This window comes from Daphnia pulicaria, chromosome 10, assembly GCF_021234035.1.
Source record: "Daphnia pulicaria isolate SC F1-1A chromosome 10, SC_F0-13Bv2, whole genome shotgun sequence".
Lineage (NCBI taxonomy): Eukaryota > Metazoa > Arthropoda > Branchiopoda > Diplostraca > Daphniidae > Daphnia > Daphnia pulicaria.
In genome coordinates, this window is record NC_060922.1 from 6668883 (window position 1) to 6688678 (window position 19796).

General features: G+C 42.9%; 6 protein-coding genes across 8 annotated transcripts; 3 read left to right on the forward strand and 3 right to left on the reverse strand.

Moving 5' to 3' along the window:
* Nucleotides 1-2503: 2503 nt before the first annotated feature.
* Nucleotides 2504-6362, reverse strand: LOC124314683 (transmembrane and coiled-coil domain-containing protein 4-like). The gene is made up of 12 exons (XM_046779980.1): nt 5988-6362; nt 5769-5913; nt 5544-5682; nt 5325-5476; nt 4809-5258; nt 4674-4705; nt 4520-4582; nt 3905-4012; nt 3409-3542; nt 3197-3321; nt 2950-3065; nt 2504-2697 (listed from the first exon to the last, which is right to left on the reverse strand). Exons 1-12 carry the CDS (start codon nt 6144-6146, stop codon nt 2617-2619), a joined length of 1704 nt encoding a protein of 567 aa, XP_046635936.1. The 5' UTR covers nt 6147-6362; the 3' UTR covers nt 2504-2616.
* A 139-nt stretch (nt 6363-6501) lies between these two features.
* On the forward strand, nt 6502-7987 carry LOC124314814 (eukaryotic translation initiation factor 4E type 3-like). Its single transcript, XM_046780197.1, has 5 exons — nt 6502-6901; nt 6994-7222; nt 7295-7417; nt 7483-7582; nt 7650-7987. Exons 1-5 carry the CDS (start codon nt 6750-6752, stop codon nt 7685-7687), a joined length of 642 nt encoding a protein of 213 aa, XP_046636153.1. The 5' UTR covers nt 6502-6749; the 3' UTR covers nt 7688-7987.
* On the reverse strand, nt 7988-9405 carry LOC124314773 (probable rRNA-processing protein EBP2). Its single transcript, XM_046780124.1, has 5 exons — nt 9239-9405; nt 9093-9176; nt 8719-9030; nt 8385-8656; nt 7988-8312 (listed from the first exon to the last, which is right to left on the reverse strand). Exons 1-5 carry the CDS (start codon nt 9308-9310, stop codon nt 8048-8050), a joined length of 1005 nt encoding a protein of 334 aa, XP_046636080.1. The 5' UTR covers nt 9311-9405; the 3' UTR covers nt 7988-8047.
* A 379-nt stretch (nt 9406-9784) lies between these two features.
* Nucleotides 9785-12933, forward strand: LOC124314669. Its single transcript, XM_046779946.1, has 11 exons — nt 9785-10057; nt 10232-10353; nt 10414-10509; nt 10579-10734; nt 10806-11839; nt 11908-12017; nt 12088-12256; nt 12361-12400; nt 12466-12603; nt 12679-12782; nt 12842-12933. The coding sequence occupies exons 1-11, from the start codon at nt 9995-9997 to the stop codon at nt 12910-12912; spliced, it is 2103 nt and encodes a 700-aa protein (XP_046635902.1). The 5' UTR covers nt 9785-9994; the 3' UTR covers nt 12913-12933.
* Nucleotides 12921-15090, reverse strand: LOC124314728 (sorting nexin-7-like). Of its 2 annotated transcripts, none has more exons than XM_046780063.1 (10): nt 14904-15090; nt 14669-14823; nt 14568-14586; nt 14231-14506; nt 13970-14171; nt 13733-13893; nt 13545-13670; nt 13341-13472; nt 13132-13266; nt 12921-13066 (listed from the first exon to the last, which is right to left on the reverse strand). In XM_046780063.1, exons 1-10 carry the CDS (start codon nt 14958-14960, stop codon nt 13004-13006), a joined length of 1326 nt encoding a protein of 441 aa, XP_046636019.1. In that variant the 5' UTR covers nt 14961-15090; the 3' UTR covers nt 12921-13003. The 2 variants fall into 2 exon arrangements, with proteins under 2 accessions (XP_046636019.1, XP_046636018.1); XM_046780062.1 differs by having other exon boundaries at nt 13341-13499.
* Nucleotides 15091-15193: 103 nt separating this feature from the next.
* On the forward strand, nt 15194-19769 carry LOC124314663 (PP2C-like domain-containing protein CG9801). 2 transcript variants are annotated; one of them, XM_046779937.1, is made up of 8 exons: nt 15194-15755; nt 15971-16221; nt 16296-16808; nt 17563-17804; nt 17884-18054; nt 18131-18377; nt 18450-18710; nt 18790-19769. In XM_046779937.1, exons 1-8 carry the CDS (start codon nt 15607-15609, stop codon nt 19191-19193), a joined length of 2238 nt encoding a protein of 745 aa, XP_046635893.1. In that variant the 5' UTR covers nt 15194-15606; the 3' UTR covers nt 19194-19769. The 2 variants fall into 2 exon arrangements, with proteins under 2 accessions (XP_046635893.1, XP_046635894.1); XM_046779938.1 differs by lacking the exon at nt 16296-16808.
* Nucleotides 19770-19796: the final 27 nt, after the last annotated feature.

A 19796-nucleotide genomic window follows, 5' to 3' on the forward strand; every position in this document is an offset into this window, starting at 1 on the left:
CGCATGACCCCGCCGACTACCACCAAAAGTGGCCCATTGGGGTTCGTCGCAAACACATTTTATTTATCTTCCGTCTGTTTGACAATCGAATTCCGTCAACAACAATTCCATTCCGACAAATCCAGCAGCAGTGACGTAGCCATTTGTTCAAATTTCATTTCTCATTTTTCCTTTTGTTATTTTCGCTCAGCAGAGGTGAAAATGTCGTACTAGGGAGAGTCGCCGGGGTCCATCGCCAATCCAATTAGATATCCATCGACTTCCGCTCGCTGCTCAAAATGTCAAGATGAAGAGGCCGCTCAAGTGCAGCAGCAGCTCACGCCGACTGGTACTCGTATAGAAGAGATCGGACTAAGGTATACGTGAGACACGACACAGCGGACAAGCCCAAATCGGCTTTTCAGACCCGAAAATTGTATTTCATTTGGTTCAGCGCAGCACCGAGAGTTCCATTTCTTGTCTTTTTCTTGTCTATTTCAATTTGCGATTAGAATTAAATATGCATAGACATTTGGCACGTCACTCTACCCGTTCCAGCAGCAGCAGAGTTCTTGGAATTCAATTAATTAGACGTCCTACCACTGCCGTTAGAGCTCTGAATTGGATTATCAAAATGCTGGAATCTTAAAAGAAACTTCCGCGATATTATCTCTATACTGTTGGATTCATGCGTTAATTTAGTATACTCTGTTGAACATTGAAATCGAATTGGAATCGAATTAGAATCAAATTGACATAATGCGACATCATCAGACTGTGTAGCAGATTTCCAATGATTCGACTCTGATGCTCTTGGATTTATTTTTGATTGACTGACACAGAAACGGCCTAATAATATGAGAACAAATGTCTATAGACGTCATCCGCATCAATCAATTCGATTCCACCAGCAGAGTAGTCGAAATCCTCAGCAGTTGCCTAATAAATAAATAATAAAGACATCAATCAACAATCGGGAAATCAATATCGCCTTGTCTACAGTTATTATATCTTTGTTCTCTTGTATAAGCTTTTATAATATGCGCCAGCACGTCATTTGATTGGCGGACAAAAGAGTCGGGAATAAAAATCTATAACGTAACCTGTCGAAATTTAACTTTGATCCTTTTTCCTTTAATGTTGGATATGTACTCCGGTACGTGTGGTGGTTGGGACAGAATTTGGAGAGTGTCGCAGAATTCTATTCATCACGCTAAAAGTCACATGTGTCCCGCACTCCCGCAGGACTTTTTTTCCTTTTTCTTTTTTTCCCCATTTTTCAATTGCGATGCCACGGGACAGAAAAAAATGGCGGCCGTGACATTTGCCAATTGCAAATAAAAAAGTATCGACCATTTAAAGAAGAAAAGTAAAAAAAGTAAAGGACTAGAATATTCAATGAGTCGAAATAACCCGGCCAAAAAGAAGAAAAATCAGCTGCTGTTGGGGTCAATTGCAAAATGAATGGCACACGCCACCCACCATCGCACCAGTTTATATTGCGGTCTGGTCCTTTTTGCTATTTCGGTCTGGCTGGGTCGTGTCTCTATATGCAGTTGCTGTGGATCCATTAGATTATCGATTCGTTTGCTTATTCCATTTTAGAGAATGAAAAAACATTTTCTTTCACAAGCGAAACAATCGCCTCGGTGTATATACGCCGTCTGCTGCCGCTCCTCCTTTGCACAGCAGAATAATCGATCAAATCTAAAAAAAGACGAAAGAGAAAAAAGGGCGTGGCTGGTGGCCATTCTAGAATCGCCCGGCTGTATACTACAAGCCACAGCCGCAGCAGAGAAGAACCAGCATCGGCCGTTAATGCAGTTATATATGTTACAACGTCGGTCGGGAAATAAAAAGGAGAAAGACAAATTAAGAATAGGCGGCGGCTGGCTGGCCGGCCCAGCAAATTGTAATCACCCAAAGGTTAGATCCCTCGATCAATCTACTACGGCAGCAGCAGCAGGCTGGCCGAGACCATCCGCAGCAATGCGATTATTCCCAGTTAGGAAATTAAAAAAAAGAAAATTGCCCTGAACCAAGATTTATAGAGAAGAAGAGCCGGCCCTCCTTAACATCTAACAACATGTCTGGCGATTTTCCTTGCGGTTGCTATATACCGAAATAATGGGCCCTCCAGCCGACTCTTCCAGTTATATTGCCGTTAGCCCCGCCTACCCAATACAGAGTAGTACCACCACCACCAACCCGGCCCAACAAATGAAATACCTCCATCCGGCAGCAGCAGCAGATATTTGATTGGAATAATAGAGTGCAGCAATATATTGATTTGCATTTTGGTGGGGTAGCAGTATAGGCGGTGTCACGTTCGGAATATCCCCACGTGACGAACCCTGCAGGATCCAGGATGGATCAATTTTTCTCATTTTTTAGTTGGCCCAGGGACGTCGCTGATGTGCTATTGCGGTCGGGTCGTAGTTTGCAGCTGACACACAACAGCCATTCCTTTTTCATCTTTTCTTCCGGAAAATTCCGGCGATGGAAGAGAATTTCATTATTAGACTCTGCGCACAAGAGAAATTGTATTGTCTCTCAGACTATAATGGAATGGAGGCGGTTATTCGTCATTAATGAGTCGTGATTGCGGAATGCGGATGATAATAGATTACAATCTAATCAGGTGGAATTGGCATCTCGACATCCGCCCACCTCCTCCTTCTCTCCTCCATCCGGAATGGGCCGGTCGTCCTGTTGACTCTGCCAATCCATCAGAAAATAAAACAAAAAACAAATGCGCATCAGATCACAATTTCCATCCATCCATCCATCTCCTCGTCCCCACCCCATCATCGCAAGATGAGGGTAAACATTCCCCATGATCCAGTGGATGGAAGAGACGGGCGGATGTTGATGGATTGAAATAAAACAAAATTTATTTCTTTTTCGTTATTTCTCCATTCATCAAATTCCATCAACCCAAAAGACCCTGGGGCATTATTTTATTCTTACTTGCGATTGTTGTTGCTGTTGTTGCGACGATGTGGTTGTTGTTGTTATCGGGATGACGCGGAGCAATGCGATAGCCTTGAGGCATTGGTCGGCTTTGGTCCTGTAGTCGCCGTGACCTACAACAACAACAACGGGGGGAAATGCGCAACCAGAAATCAAAATGTCAGTGCGACGTCGTGTCTCGTCTGACGAGTGGGTCACGGCCGGGACTTTATTTTAAGCCCAGCCAAAGAAATGGCGCACCTACCGCTGATCAGATGAGAAAGGTCGACGTTGACGAGTTGATCGTGTTGGATATCGACGCCCTCCAGTCCCGCCACGTCATAAGCCGCCGACGCTGTCCGGTAAACAATTTTCAAGACCCAGTCGTTGCTGTTTGGGTTGCCAGCCGCCAGCAAAACGGACAGATGAGAAAATCAAATCAATTCAAATTTTGTAAAAAATGTCAAATTTTAATACCGGGAAAAGGCGTTGACCAGTTGTCCGGCAACGACGTCCAGTAACGGCCGCCATTCACTAGGATTACCAGTGACGGGAGTGCCGATCAGAACGGCGTCCTGAACGATCCCGCGTCCACCTCTCCTGTGCAGCTCCTTGAAAAAGAAGAAAAAGGAGAAATCAATAAAAGAATTTCAACGTCAGCTGCTCCCATCACATTTGAATGGCACAAGTCCACACACGTGCCGGGCCCATAATAAGCACAGAGAGCGGTGCTGGGCGGGGCTCCCTTAATAATAAGAATAGAATAAGAGGGTTTAAAAATAAAAAGAACGCGGGACGACAAGTGCTGGATGCGTACACGAGCGACAAAAAAAGGAGCCGGGACGACATATGATCGATCCGGCAGTCGAAATGAGAGGAGAGCTCACGGCCATCATTGATTCTCTTTTTCTCTCTCAACTTGTGTGTAGGGAAATAAAATCTTTAAGGATCGACTACTGGCCAATAATAATACCTTGAGGCAGAAATAGACGACCCGGGCTCCTAGGCTGAATCCAAGTAGAGTGACGGGCCGACGTCCGAATGTGCCATCCATCAACGTCTCGGCCAGCATTTGCCCGACCTTCGTCATTACACAAAGAAAGAAATAGAAAGAATGAGAATGAGACGGACAGACTCGTCGTCAGCGACATAATAAGAAGGATCGTCATTATTATCTCCAGCTGCTCCCATGTGTAGTAGGGACAGACAAATCAGTGAGCTCATTGTTGTACATCACGCTGGGCAATTGAAATATGAATCTACCGGCTGGCCGGACTGCCGGGGGGGATGAATAAACAAAAGAAACTGGCCCATCTTTGATTCTGATCTTGCAAGGTCTGGCACATCACGGTCGTCATTCCCGAACGGCGGGAGGCCGAAAATAACAAGTTCACGAGCCCACCGTCGTCATAAGTGAACCCGACAGCCAATTTCATTTGGAAAGGGTAAGGCAGTGTCCATCTGACTATAACAAGGTCGCCCTCTTTTGGCCGTCAGGATCGACGGGATCGATCGGTGGACCTCCCGCGGTCCCGGGACCTTCTTTCTCAATGGAATAAGAAATGAACGAGAATGGAGTGCATTATACCTGGGCACTCCGGTTACAGCAGACGTTCCATGGATTATCAATGACGGACGTCAAACTAAGGATCTATAAATCAAAGACAAATTCAAAAATAAAATATCCATCAAAAGGATTTCACTCAGGAAAAAATGGAGGGAAATTTAAAATTGTCTCTTACGGTTCGTGGAAGAGCAACAGCCGTGACTAAACCTGTGCAAATAATTGGGACCAATGACGCAATTTTTTAAAACGAAAAGAATAAATAATAAATCTGTAATATGGGACTAGGATCAAAGGATTGGATGATGTATACCGTGAAAAATGGTCATTTTAAGAACTTCGGTGGCCGCCATTGAAATGGCCAATCTGCAAACGGCATCGATGGCACGTCCCATTTCGGCCAGATATTTCGTCTCGTATTGGAGTCCGTACTGCTCCCGGGAATGAATCAATCCGTCAAACGATTGCATCAGACGTCGTTCAATGGATTCTTCTATTTCATCGTCGTCGTCGCTATTTTCGTCTTCAAATTCTTCTGCCAATTGGTTTTGATCGGGTGGCGGAAGCCAACCGGGACAGCAAATGGTGACGTGCAGTCGTGAGCCTTCGCCAGGTGACAGACGAACAAAGAAAAACTCTTCGACGTCGCCCACTCGTTTGTTCATCTTGTAGCCCGACACGCCGGCGCCGGCCGCACCAAACAGCGAACCGATCACGGCCGCTCCCGCCACACTTCCAGCCGCTGCAGCTCCACCGCCCACACCTTTTCATTTCAATGGAACTAATAAGACTTAAATTTGTAGGCAACTTTTGTGTTGTTATATTATACCCAGAAGAGCTGCTAAACTTCCGGCGACTAGTGGCGCCACTAATCCGCCAGTCAAACCGACCAGGACGCCTCCGCCGACGGAAGCGGCTCCAATCCATGCGAATTTCTTGACTTTTTTCATTTTCATTTCCTTCTTCTCTCGTTCTTCTTCCCTTTTATATTGTTGTAATGAATCAATCGAATAACCAAAAATTAAAAAGTCATAAAATGTCGACTCACTGCAAAGTTTTGGTACGGAGTCCTCGTTCCACACGATGGACGATGGCGTCTTCCAGCATTTCAAAGTGTTCCACGCTCAATCCAAACAGTTGGGTGGCCCATTCGTGAAGGATAACTCGGATACGAGCGTCATAATTGCCTACAACAACAAAAACAAACAAAATACAAAATGAGTCGTCTGCAATCCAATATTATCTGTTGATAATAATAATAATATTATACTACCGAGCACTAGAGCCCATTGTAATGCGTCGTAAACGACTCGGGTTCCATCGCCGTGAAATTCCGGCTCCTCCAATAACATTTGAACGTACGGATCTCTGGTGTGGCCCGACTCGGATTCCATCAGCAACTGCATCATCGGCTCGCACTGTCAGACTCATTAATTAATAATGATATTGAAATGTCGATGAATATAAAAACAAGAAAAGAAACATAACATACCCGCATGAGTTTGACGTGCTCGAGCAGACGACGCAGGGATTGCTGGCGAAATTCAGGATCACACGACTCGTGGCTGTGACGTTCATTCAAACTCAAGGCCAACAGCGAGGCATAGGCGTAACGAGCAGGATCGCTCCAATCGGCTGCAGTAGTAGCCATTCAACGTCTAATATAAATGACCAAATTGCGTGTATCACTTAAGGGAGGGAAATTGATTGAAAGAAAACCAAGCAAACGCCATATAAACCAGTTTATATTGAGACTGTGAGCTAGAGAAAGCCGAGAAACGGGAATGAATATAAATTGTTGACGAGCTTCGGGCTATGTAATCGCAGCCAACACGACGACGATAAGGTCAGCTGGCCACACAGATAACACACACGGCGAGTCTCTCTGATCTTTAGATTCGAGCAACTGAAACAAATACAAAGTGAACCACAACTGCTGCACCAGTTTTTATCAAATCGACAGTTGATGCCCATCGATCGTCTAGCTCTGAACTGTTTGTGTGGGTGAAACCCGCATGACATAGTCTATACAGTTAGTGGAGCAGATATCGACTATTCTTGTTCAAGGACCAGAAATTGAGGTCGCACCCTATTTTATTAAAGCAACGCTAAAACATTTCATTGCGTAACGTAATCGTCGGAATCAACAGGAAGATATACAACAGACGTTGCTAAGCAGACGTAGCAGACGACGACGCCTTCCGACTTATTACGAAATCTGCTGACACACCAACACACACAGCACAAAAATAATATGTCGAATCCAGTCAACTTGCTTCAAACCGCTAATAATGATTTTAATTTGTCACAATCTCCGGCACTGTCAGCTCACACTATCAGCACCATTCACGACCAGGAATGTAGTGGAACCCCACTGAATACTTCATGGAGCTGGTTTCTGGACAAGTATATTCTAATTTTTGCTGTTCACCTAGCAAACAGCTGCTGCTCAGACTGCACCTATGTTTACTTTGGCTTTTTATATCGACGATTATTAGGACTGTTCGCGGAGTTTCGGCGGCCGAGTACGAGGCCAATCTGAAAAAGATTTACACCTTCTCCAAGGCTGAGACGTTCTGGTCAGTGTACCACAATATTCCTTCCGTTGCAGAGATTCAGATGAGGTACAGCTACCATCTGATGAGGGAAGAAAGACGCCCGCTGTGGGAAGAACCTTACAATCGTAATGGGGGCACTTGGAAGATCAAATGCTTCAAACCTGATACCGTAAGTCTGGACCCTTTTAGCGCTCATGGCTGGAAATACTAAACAACTTCTTCTTGATTATATTATTGCCAGGTGACAGTCTGGAGGGAACTGCTATTGGCTGCCATTGGAGAACAATTCTGTGATTATGTGGAACCAGGAGATGATATTTGTGGAGTGTCTGTTTCTGTCAGAGACAGAGATGATATTGTTCAGGTAATATTAGGCTCATTTTCAACTCTGACAAAAATTTAAGTCTCTATATCATACATTTTTAATAGATATGGAATATAGACAGCACTAAAGCTGACAAAGCCAGGATAATTCAGAAGATTCAAGAGCTTTGTCCCAATATAGAGTTCCAGGCTGTCTTTTACAAGCGTAAGAATGATTTTTTTTCCTTGAGCTATTGGAAAATGTTGTTACCTTTTTATAATTTTTGATTTAGCACACCAAACTCACCATGCTTATGAAGGCGCCAAATAATAATAATAGACTATACGCTGCCACGTACGCATAAAAATGACGGGAAGATTCGTCTAAATAATTTACACCTGTCAAAAAATCTATCTCCTTTTCATTAGTTCTTGTTTTATATTTTGTTTTCAGAGGGAACCAAATAAGGTCGTTCCCATTCAGTAGTTGCGTAATAGGGATAATATTTACCCGCTTTCAGTCGATCTGTTTTATCTTCAAAAAGAAAAAAAGAGTATAATACTTGTACATTCAAGAAAACCTGGCCAAATATGTGTAAATACGAATAAAGTACACGCGATAAAAACGTCATTACTGTGTCACATCGTTTAATTCATTGGAAAGCAAGTCGTTTAAACATTTAGTTTTTTTTTAACGTTTACGGGCACCACCACCACCTTTGGCTTTCTTGCCTCCTCCTTGTTTCGCTCGGCCGCCGGGTCCACCTCGTCCTGCTTTGCTGTTTCTGTCGTTGCCGGAATCTTTTTTCATGTTGTTCTTCTTTGAACCGCTCTTTTTGCCACCAAAGCCAAATTTGTTTTCTTTCGACGCGCGTTTATCACCTTTGCCTCCTCTACCCTTCACGGCACCCTTGCCTTTCCCCTTGCCTTTGACTGGGCCTTTGCTCATGGGTTGACTATAGAATTATTAAAAACGACAATTAAATATGGCACAACATTAAAATAATTAAAAATATAGTTAGCATTACAAGACTTTGGATTCGTTCCTTTCCTTCGTCTTTTGCTTGGTGATTTCGACCATGTTTTTCTTCTTGCCGCCGTCATCGTCGAGGAAATCGAGTGAAGCCAATTTGCCTTCGCGGTATTGCTTGACTTTGGAAAGGAGCTCCTTCTTCTCCTTGGCGCGTTGAAGACCAACTTCAATTTGGACTTTTTTACCATATTTCTTGAGCTCTCTGAGTTTTTTAACTTTCTGACATTTTTCCTGGGCCATCTGTTGTGTAAGAACTCGCCTTTTGACCTATCACAAATAATAATGCTGGTATTACAGCTCCTTGACAAAACATTTACAAAAAAAATCACCTTCAACATGTGATCGTCAGATTTTGCCATTTGAGCAAAATAGTCTTCTGGTCTTTTTGTGGGAATTCCTAGTGTTTTGAGTCTGGCAAGCCCTTCAATGATAGCACTCTGTGCTTGGCGGTAAAACAGTGTTTCTCTCTGCAGATCATCGACGATTCTGTCTCCAGGAGTTTCAATCTTGTACTGTGGTTCAGTATCCTCTTTGCCATTGAGAATGCTATCAACAATTGGCTCTAGTGATGTGGTCAAGTCAAGTCTTTCAACCCAGTCCAACTTCAGATGTATATCGCTTAGCTTCGAATTCAGCAAGGTCTGAAGAAGATACAAACACATTAGCAAAATGACTCAACTTGAAAAGATAATGTACGCATTACAGTGTTGTTGGTAAACGTCCGTGCAACTTCTTCTTTTTGGTTCAGTCCGGGTTGCACCTCGCCTCTCTGATAGGCTTCTAGCAGCTGAAAATAACAATTGGATATTGAGCAACACAAAATGGAAAAAAAACGACAAAACTAAATACCTCTTCATCAGAATCAACTTCACTTTCATCGCTATCAGAGCTGGATTCATTGACGGGGAGTTTTCTCTTCATTGTGAATTAATAATTATAAACTCTTTATTAGGCGTCCTTAACCACGAGTTGACGGCACCGCAAGTTCTTTCTGGCAGAAAAGCAGACAAATTTCAAGCACGTGTTTATACCTTTATGGAGTCACCCTAGCGGGAAGGCATTGAACCTCTTTGTACGGCAGCGTCTCATGGGGTTAGGCAACCCGTGAAACTGAAAGGAGACGTGGCCTTGAGTTTTTCTTGTTCGACGTAAACAAAGGTTGCCGATTCCCGTCCTTCGTTGTTCTGTAGCAAAATACAGAGTGATAGAGATAGGGAAGAGGAAGAAATATGGTGTTGCTCATTTTCAATCTCGCCAACTAGTGACTGCATGCGTTAACTAGTAAATGTTAGGCCAGTCTCGCGAGTTATTTTAAATGTAGGGGGTGGAGAATCAGGATTTTGGATCCCGTCTACGTAAGCGCTAGTGTCGTCCACATTTTTCGGCTGGTTTTCATCTCTCATCTGTGTAAATCAATCAAATCTATGGATTCTGTTCTATCTTTCCAATATTATTTCCACGTCGGACGTTCGGCTAATTTTGAGTTTGCAATCGTTAAAATGGTTCTGTTGTTTTGTTGTTGTCACTTTTTCTGAAGACAAATTAACGGCGATTCTATTGTGGCCTTTGGTTGGTTGCTGTTGGTTTCAAAATTCCTAGTAAATTATGTCAAGTCTGCCTAGAAGAAAAGCTGCTGAGAATCTTCTTAATAAAATTCACCAAAAGCAGGTAGAATTCCTGTTTCATAAATTTCAACCAATCTAAGTTACTTGTTTATCTGTTTGTGTGAAGACCATGTGGTTTATTGTGAACTTGTTTTGTGTAAATTGTGGTCTTCTTTGTTTCCCCCCAAATCTCCATAATGGCTCATTATCATAATGTTTACACTTTTGCTGTTTTTAGCTGACTGGAAAGTGGGAAAACTACAACTATGGACAGGGTAAAGCTTCACTCTTTGGACGCCTGAATGAAAGGCTAATCTTTCAACTAGACAAAGTAATTCCCATGTCAGCCTTAGAATCAGGGTAAAATCTCTAAATTTTTTACTATCACCAAAATTAACTAATATCTGTTTTTTTGAGCAGACATATTCTTCTTGGGTTTTCAAAATGTGCTCAATTTTTGTTGACATACACACATTCAATGGAGCTGGAAGTAAATCTGCTGACTGTGGTCCACAAGTAAATATTCAACTAAAAATAGCAGCTTTGCACCCCATTGTGTTGTCTAACTATTTAAAAACAAAACAGGTACAAGCTACATTGGTGGAATTTTGTGCCTTACAAACAGGCCAGCAAGGTTGCAGAGGTTACTTTATTCAGCGATCAAGGAGTGTCTCTAGCTCTGCAAATAGTGTTGTGCTATTGGCCAGGTGATTCTACTCGTTTACTAGTCCATGGAAGCAGGTAACAATTTGTTGTTTGTAAAAATTGTTGCTCTTCTCATACTATATCATTTACATATTTTGGTTCATTAGCATCCGGCCTGAAGGAGAAAGTCGCGAGTGTTATTTAACCGTCACATCAGTGCCATCTGTAAATTGTTCCGATTGCCATCGAATCGCCCAGTCGTTTGAGGATGAGGATTTAGCTGCAAGTTGGGATAGTTGCGTTCGTTTCAGCTGTCTTCGACACGGCTACACAATCCATAGCAATTACTCAACTGTGCCGCCTTACCCGACTTTCATCGGCTCTGTTTCTCTACGTTGCGACGGGACTATAGTGATCAACACGGCAAATTTCTTGCATGTCCTGTCTTTTCAAGTAGAATTTCCGTCGGTTGGCTCTGATGGCGAGCAAGACTTTCTCCTCTCCCAGCCATTGGATGATGTGAATCAACAACTCCCAACCATTCATCCTGAATGGGAGGATGAGTCCGAACGCTCGTATTCTTTTTCTAACGTTCGATCAACTTCCTCAACGTTCAGCGTCACTTCCAATACGCCTAACATGTCGCCCAACTTTACCTCGTCAAGCAATCAACGAAAATCTATAAGTAGTCCTATGCCTCATGGCAACAGCAGCAGTAACCAAGAGTCAGAGTATGATTTCATGGAAGACACCTCAGAACTCCCCCGTGAAACAATCTCCGCATTTCGTAAGCGTCGTCTCGCTGATAAAAAGTACGAGTTTACAGACGAGAATACAGAGAACATCCCTCTGAAAGTAATGAGGAAAAGACGCGATCTCGAACACCAATTACAGCAACAGCAGCAGCAACCCTTTGTAGTCGTCTCGGGTTCCAAAGATGTCAATGAAGATTGGGAATGGAACTTTAGTTGCACAGTTGGTACGAATGACGTGCTCCGACCCTTTAATTCCAACATCCCGACTCCCATCCGGTCTCCTGATTGGGACCGACTTGGCGAACTAGTTGAGGATATCCGGCCGCCTATTGAACCTCAAAGAGAACCTTCAAAGCTGGCTGAGCCGCCAACTTGCGTCGCTCAATTTCAACGAAGATACTTTGAAGTGGACGACGAACTAGTCAGTGTTATTACGGATATTGAAGGTAGATTTGGTGCCATAACTTGATAATAATCTCATCTCCTGATTCGTTTTCTTTGTCCGGTTTTCTAGATGATGACCTCAGTAGCAGTACGGGCTATCACAATGCTTTGCCGTTAGAAGTTCACGGAGCTGGATATAATCAAATGGCCATGGTCTCGAACGCTAAAGCCTTTCGACTGGTGCGTTTGTAGCGATTTAACTTGTTTATACTAAATACTTTTATTTTTTAATTGTTTATTAATTCTGCAGAAATTACCTCATGTCTGCGTTAAACAGATGAGCATAGACACTGAACAATTTTGTCATGAAATGGCACAACGACTATGCACTCAAGCGCAAAAGAAATATTGGTTTTGCAGTGATTTCAACGTAGAAATTATCGATTTATGTCTCGAAACAAATGACGTCGTAGCAGCTGGTAAGTGTCTTTTCTCTGCACCAAAAAGCGTGTGGTGGTCATCACTCATTTCATGAGATTGCATGTGACGAATATCAATTATATTGCTATTACTTTATTTTCAGCTTATATGCTTGTCGAAGCAGATGTCCCTCGGACCAATCAGTAAGTTTTTTTTTCTTCCTTTTTTTGTAAGGCGATTAACGCTAAATCATTTTCCTTCTCCACAGGAAAATGCAACGATGTTTGTGCCAAGCTAGCGTCTTTTTCGCCTGGAATACGGAAACCGGACAGCATCGAATCATTGATTACGATTTACCCGTTGAGATTGCAACACTTTCTACCCAAAACCAATCGGTTTCTACCAGGTAACTATTTTATTACAAGATAATACTTGACGAGATTTAACCGATGAGTTATGTCTTTAATCCTTGAATCGGTAGATCCGGTTGGCATCCAGCCAAAGATATTGGCCGACGTTTACGAAAAGAACTCATGACTCCAGAAAAACCCGTTTACACTCTGACAAACATCCCCGAACTTACAGGTTTATTTGCAATAATTCATATGTTATTGATTTTATGTTAACTTTCCTTTCCTTTACAGGGCGATCGTTCAATGTAATCTATGATCCATCTCGAACATTCGCTATTGTCTTATATGACAAGAAATATTAAAACGATTATTATGTTACTAGACTCTTTGTTATTACAATTTTCGATATAACATGTGATACAATAAGGAGGAACGCTGACATTTAAGGCAAGTTTAAATCTGTGCTTGAGATTCGTTTTTCACTATAGGCAACGCTTTTGACCAAGCATTTAATGACTAAACCAAAATATTTCAAATGTTACTTGAGTGAAGCAATCTTCAAATTAGTTACTTTAACATACCTGTTCATACATCTTGATGTGCAAGTCAGCCATTTCTTGTAAAATATTCTTCAGGTCCCGTGACTTGACTTGGTTCCAGCGTTCAAAATCGGCGCGCAAATTTTCGTTAGCACATTCCATTTTATCTCGGCTTACCTAATATTTTAAAAATAATTTACAGTGCTACCACGTACTACCAGACCAGTACCCTCCAAAAATGATATGCTCACCTCGACTTGCACGGCCAGCGTACTAGCGCCGGTCTCTAGCTGTTGCATTCGTTGTTGTTGAACTTGCTCCGGGCTTTTCCACATATTCATCCCGAACATTACGGGATGGTCGCTAAGCGGGGCTGTTTCCAACTGTAAGTATTTACCCATTCCAGATAGCTATATTTCGAGTTGAAGAATAGTTTATAAATCGTATTATTTTACTTGTGTCTGTTCGGCCTTGACACGGCAAAGCTGTTCCATGTGAACTTCATAATCAATTTGGGCATTATCTCGATTGCGAAGAGAGTCCTTGGCGGCTTCGGTATACAATCCGTACTCATGGAGGGGCTTACAAAATCCAAGTTCAAAGTTAAGCTGGTGCACGTTAAAACAATTTAAAATCCTGTTACCACTGAGAGACTTGGTTTCTGACAGTCAACTAATTTGCGTTGAGCATCAGCGCAAGTAATCGCTGCCTCTCCAATAGCTTGTAATCCCTGAGACAAATTCGGTTCGTAGGCCTGCCATTGGTTGAGAATAGGCTGCACCATTTGTAAATCCTGTAGGTAGGCTTTTCGAATTTGGAAACGTAAAAAAAGCATAGTTCATTAACTGGGATTGGGAAAAAAAATTAAAAGTAGTAATACCTGTACGCTCTTTCTGGATTCTCTGACCAATCTTTTCCATAGTGCGAATCTTCTCCGATAATTTGTCAACATATTCACTCATCTTTTCAAATTCTACGGTTCTTCCTTTAGCGACATAAGACGAAGCCATATTTTGTAGAGACTCACTCATCTTGCCAAACAGTCCAAAACCAGCGAATGACTTTTTGAATGTAGAAAACTCCTAACAGATAACAGTTGGTTTTTAAGTTGTGTGATTCGCATTTCAAAATATAGACTTACCACTGGAGTGTCAATCAGGAATGCTTCAAACTTTTTGTCGCAGCTCAAAACGGGATGATCTGCAAGACGATTAAGGAATCTGTGAAGGAGTTGCATTCTTGAAGTGATGAAATCGCGATCATATCTGTCGATCTGTTCAAACAAGGAGTGCTTCTCAGGAAGTGGAGGTACTATAAGTGTTGGATAACACAATGAAAGTTGGTTTCTGAGCCACTCAAAGTCGGAATATCGACGGCGAACCACATAGTTTTGCTTTTCAAATTCAATCCGACTAGTCTATGAAAAAGAAACCAAAATTAACCAAAAACAATTGACCAAAAGAAAAAGAAAAACTTACCTTTGTAGAGACTTGGTAACTACATGGCATTTTTTAATATTTTTTCCAATATCACATTAATTTTACTGGTTTTATTATGAACATTATAATTATTAGTTTACCTGATGTAAGTTTCAAATGGTGTAACATGTTTCTGAGGCTGGTCTAACAGAACCTGCAAATCACGAAGATCATTTTGATTAAATGTGCCCTTCATTAGAATTAGATCTCCAGCATTCTCGATCTCCGTCAAGGCTTCAATCGTATTGGAGTTTCTCTACCGAAAAATAAAAGTAAAAAAAACAAGTAATCTTTACTAATTTGTTAACAATAAATATATAAGTATTGTAAACATACCATTCTATCTGTATGATCTACATAATCTTCCTCTAAATTCTCTGAACCTGCTGACATTTTGTTTCGTCTCACAGATACTTTTCCAGGAACAAAGTAGGAGTTTACACTGATTAGATTTCGTACAATTTGTGTTTCTCAACTTGGATTACAGGTTGCAGGTTGACATATGTCAGCTGCTTTCGGGAATTCGGGTGCTGCCTTGTTCATTTCGCCATCTAGAGGCAACAGCCTTGACGAGCTTCGTATTGTGACTTGTAGGTGGCAGTGTGGACGCGTATTCCCAGAAAAAAACAAATTTCCCACTCCCCATAGAACCGAAAATCCCGAACCACGAGAGACAAAAAAATCTCGTGAAGAAAACAGACGTAACCCAGCAACGGTCAAGGGAACAGCAAACCTTCATACCTCATCGCGTAATTCATTCTACTAAGTTGTAAACAAACCCAGTTATGTTTAAGGTGCAAGGACAAGATAGTGGTGTCTTGGAAACGTAAACATGATATTGGCCGTTTTTTGTTTTAACAGTGTGTCGAATCGATTCCAACGTGCCACTCCTAGCAGAGTTGATAAGTTTCTCTTTTAGACCAGTGAATCCAAATGAAAGTTTCCGTTCCCCACGTAACGTTGATACTATTCGAGACTGGAAGATTTTTACCCAATTGTTCAACTTGACCTCATTATTACCAACAAAAGAACATAAACCATGCCATCCATCAAACAAAAATTTGCTGGATTCTTTCGACAAATCTCCAATTCTGGAGGTGGAGAATGTTTAGAAAATGCTAACCAAATCAAACCCATTCATCCTTCTGACAGCAATAGTGGTTGCTTTATACATCGATACCTCAACGGGTAAGGTTTCCCCACCTTGACACTTTATTTGTTTTTTTTTGAAATTCTGAATTTAATGTTTTATAATTGAACATTGGCCTTGAGGGCAAACCCACTTTCCAATCATTAGCATAGAAAACAATGTTGTTTTTTCTGCATTAGCTATTGTCTGTATTCTGGAAATATCCCACGTGTAAATGTATGTAATTATTTATTCCTTTTTCCATCCATTACAGAGAAACTCGTTTGAAACAGCCTGACATTTTGTTTGGCAGGACAGGACAGGAACTTCCTTGTTTACGGTTGTGCACACTTCAAGGTGAAATAATAGCCACACACACAGGTCCAGATGGAGGACTGACAACCGTCAATCGAGGACAACGAGGCCACGTGACCAGCCAAGATCCCGATGTTTCTTACATCGACAGCGAGGACGATGTAGGATCTCCTCCCACGACAAATAGTTCAGAACCTACCTCAAACAGCGGTAAGCTTTTCTTGTCATAACATAATATTAGTTGAGAGACATGTTGTTGGAAAATCGTACCGACTTGTTGTTAGCTGGGCGAAGCCGAAGTGCTGAATTGGTGACTATTCGTGCCATGGGTCAGACCTTCGTGGTACGGAATCACCTGCCTCCAACACCACCCCAACCACCGAGACAATTCATTCCTACTCTTTCATCACCTCCCACGTCACCTAACGTTGCGATGGCAACGCCCGTTGACCCTCAAAACATCGACCATACTCGATTGTCGGATGACGACGACGACGACGATGAATTATCCACCGTCTGCGAAGATCCATCCCAACCCACGTCCAGTCCTTGTTCCTCCTCCTCTACCTCGCCTCCCATAATCACCAGCGCCTCCACATGCGCCGACCAATCGGACGACTATCAGGATTTCTTGTCTAAATTTGGCATCTTGAGCCTTCCGCTTCATCCGTCGCTTGATCGTCACTCGGTGGTTCAGATCGACTCACCTGACGATACACTCATCTCTGGCTCTTTGAGTCCCTTTCTCGATCAACTTGATCCCCTTCTTACGCCGGATGTGCCGCCGTCCGTCGGTGGTAAGTGTTCGAACCTCCTTCCTTTTCCCCCCAGACCGACCTCTTTTCACCCATCCATCTGTGCAGTTGATGTCGATGTCGTGACTGAAAGACGCAGCCGTTATTTATTTTTTTCCTCTTTTGTTTGACTGCCGACGTGATATTTATTACAACCATTTTATGCCTACGCCAAGTTGAGTTGATTGAACAGACACCATAAAAAGCCAACGACGGGGGCTTCCGACATAACGAGCGTCCCCGGTCTAATGATGTATAAGGCGTGGTTTGTGGGTCGCTTTTGATAGTTTTGACACATTTTATCCGTATGCTTTTTCTTCTTTCTCCAACGCTATGACGTCATTGGCCAGTGAGGGAATCGTGTTAGTATGATACGGGTCACATGACTCTTGCCTAGTTTTTACAGTGCCACATGGCACTTGCATGGCTTCCTATAACGGCTGGCGACAACTCCTTTTTCTCTATTTTCATTCTGATCGATCTGTCTCCGATTTCCGCTCGCTGTGTTCATGTGACATGCACCACCTGAATGCGACCACTTGCATGCTAAGCTGTAGGAGGGGACGTAAATTACCGGAAGAATCTACAGTCCTGCTGAACACAATGGGGCGTCGACGCCCATATGACTGTAATGGAATCATAGTTGGCTTGGTGTTTTGACGGCCCTAATTTTTTATTTATTTAACATTACGTCACACTTCTTCCAAGAAGAATAGCTCTTTTGTATTGAACTAACGTTGATTTATAAATGACACAGTAAGCGCTGCTGGCCAGTTGGAACCACTGTCGGACCAATATCTTGCCAACCAAGAAGAATCGTTAGCCAAAGAACCTGAGCCACCAGCCACCACCACTACCACAGAGGCTACAGAGCCCGAAATTGAGATTGCAGGCGTCGTGAATTGGAACAGGCCGAGCGGGATCGCATTTGGAGCAGCCACGTCGCTCTACGAACGGCACCCCGTCTCTGGGGAAACGGCTGGCAATCCACTGGCAGATGTAAGCCACAACACTTTTCTAAATGAACTTTTTTTTTCTCCCCCGGCCGTTCATATTGATTATTCATTTTCCCTTTTAGGCATTCGCCATCGTGACACGCTCTAACAACGCCCTGCTGTGCCTGGCCGATGGAGTCAATTGGGGTGAGAGAGCTGCGCTGGCTGCTCGCAGTGCAATTCACGGTGCTATGGATTATCTGAATCGAGCTCTCTTTACTTCCACCACAAACAGCCGCCAGTTAACCACCAGCGTAAGTCATAATGAGGCAGCCCAGACGGCCGAATAAGTATATGTTCTTCTTAACTCGTGCCTATTGTTTATTGCAGGATGTCTTCTTATCGCTGCTGCGCTCATTTCACGCGGCTCACAGCATGATCTTGCAGGAGGGCGGATTATTGACTACTCTGACAGCCGCTGTAGTAGCTCAAATGGACCAGTCTAGCTTACAAAATGCTCTTTACACGGGCTCGGATAATAGCAACAGCGCTAAATTCGCTGTATGTGTCTGCAATGTCGGCGATTCGTTGGCTTACGTCTACAGTCCCAAACATGGCGTCAGAGAGATAACGCACGGTAATAATTTAGTGCTCATCAATCTGTCAACACCATCCAGTCACTCTAGTGCTGCTCATTCTTCTTCTCTAGGCTCACACGACGTTCAATCCATGCGAGACATGAGGGATGCTTTAGGAGCCTTGGGACCAGTGGACGGGCAGAATCCGGAGCTCAATAATTTGACGTGTTCTATGACAGTGATTGAAGAAGGAGACATTGTTTTTCTGACGTCAGACGGCATTTCGGACAATTTCGATCCGGTTGTGGGGAAATTTGTTGTTGCCCGGAAGCCGGATAAGATTGTTCCACTGCCGAATGGTGCCAAACAAACCGCTAAACCGCCAAATAGAAGTAAGTATACATCACATTTTTACAGCTATTCCCTACGTTTCTATACTAAATAAAAAGAATGTTCACTTGGAAAAAACAGATTTACCAACAGTCGAAGCATTCCAAAGACATGAACTCACCCTGCTACGGATGGAGGACATCCTGCGCAACGGTATGATGCCGACCAACGACAACGGGAATCACTTGAAAGCCCAACAGCTGTGCGAGGATCTAGTCGATTTCGCCACTCGTCTGACGACGGCCAAGCGGCGGCTGCTGGAAGATCTCGAGCTCTACGTGGACCAAGATGGCAAAACACTGGATGCCGAGGAGCAGAAAATTCGACGGCGTAAAATCTGCGAGCGTTTGGCGATGATCCCCGGCAAACTGGATCACGCCACCTGCGTGGCCTACGAGGCTCGAATTCAACCACCCAATACGGAAGCGGATGCCTTGACCCATCAAATGGTGGCCAGCTATCCCTTCCGTGAATCGTCCATTTAGAAGAAGTGAGGTCCCTCCGGGCTCAATGCCGAGCATGAAATGTAATTTGGAACCCCAAGTGATCGCGTGCCCCGCCATATAACGGACCCTTGCCGCCCACCTTAACCGGTTACACTCTAATTTATCCTAACAATTCTTTTAACCATATTTTAACCATTACTGGTATATGCCACTTCTTTATAGTATTCATTTTTTAAAAGTTATCTATTCGCAGTGGGTCATTCTTTAACGTCCATTTCCCTTATCGTGACTCGTGTGGGTGAACGATCAAGGGGAAAAAAATGACACCACTAAATCACTGTCGCCCAAATTCTTTTTCTTTTACCTGTAGTTGACGCTGTAGCCTTTAAAAGACAATTCAAAGATAATCAATGGCGATATGCGTCGCCACCGCTTGCACAATCTAACCGATTGGTAAAAATTCATTTCCCTCTTTTTTTTATTAGACTCTGCAGTATTTGAACCGAACATCTGGTCGCTTTTTATTTTTTTTTTCAAAATTCTGCTGGCTGAATGATTTTTGAATGTTTGTAAATACACCTAGCGCAGTCTTTCGCTATTTACAATCATACGAAATTTGGGAACTCGCTTAAGGTTTAGCGT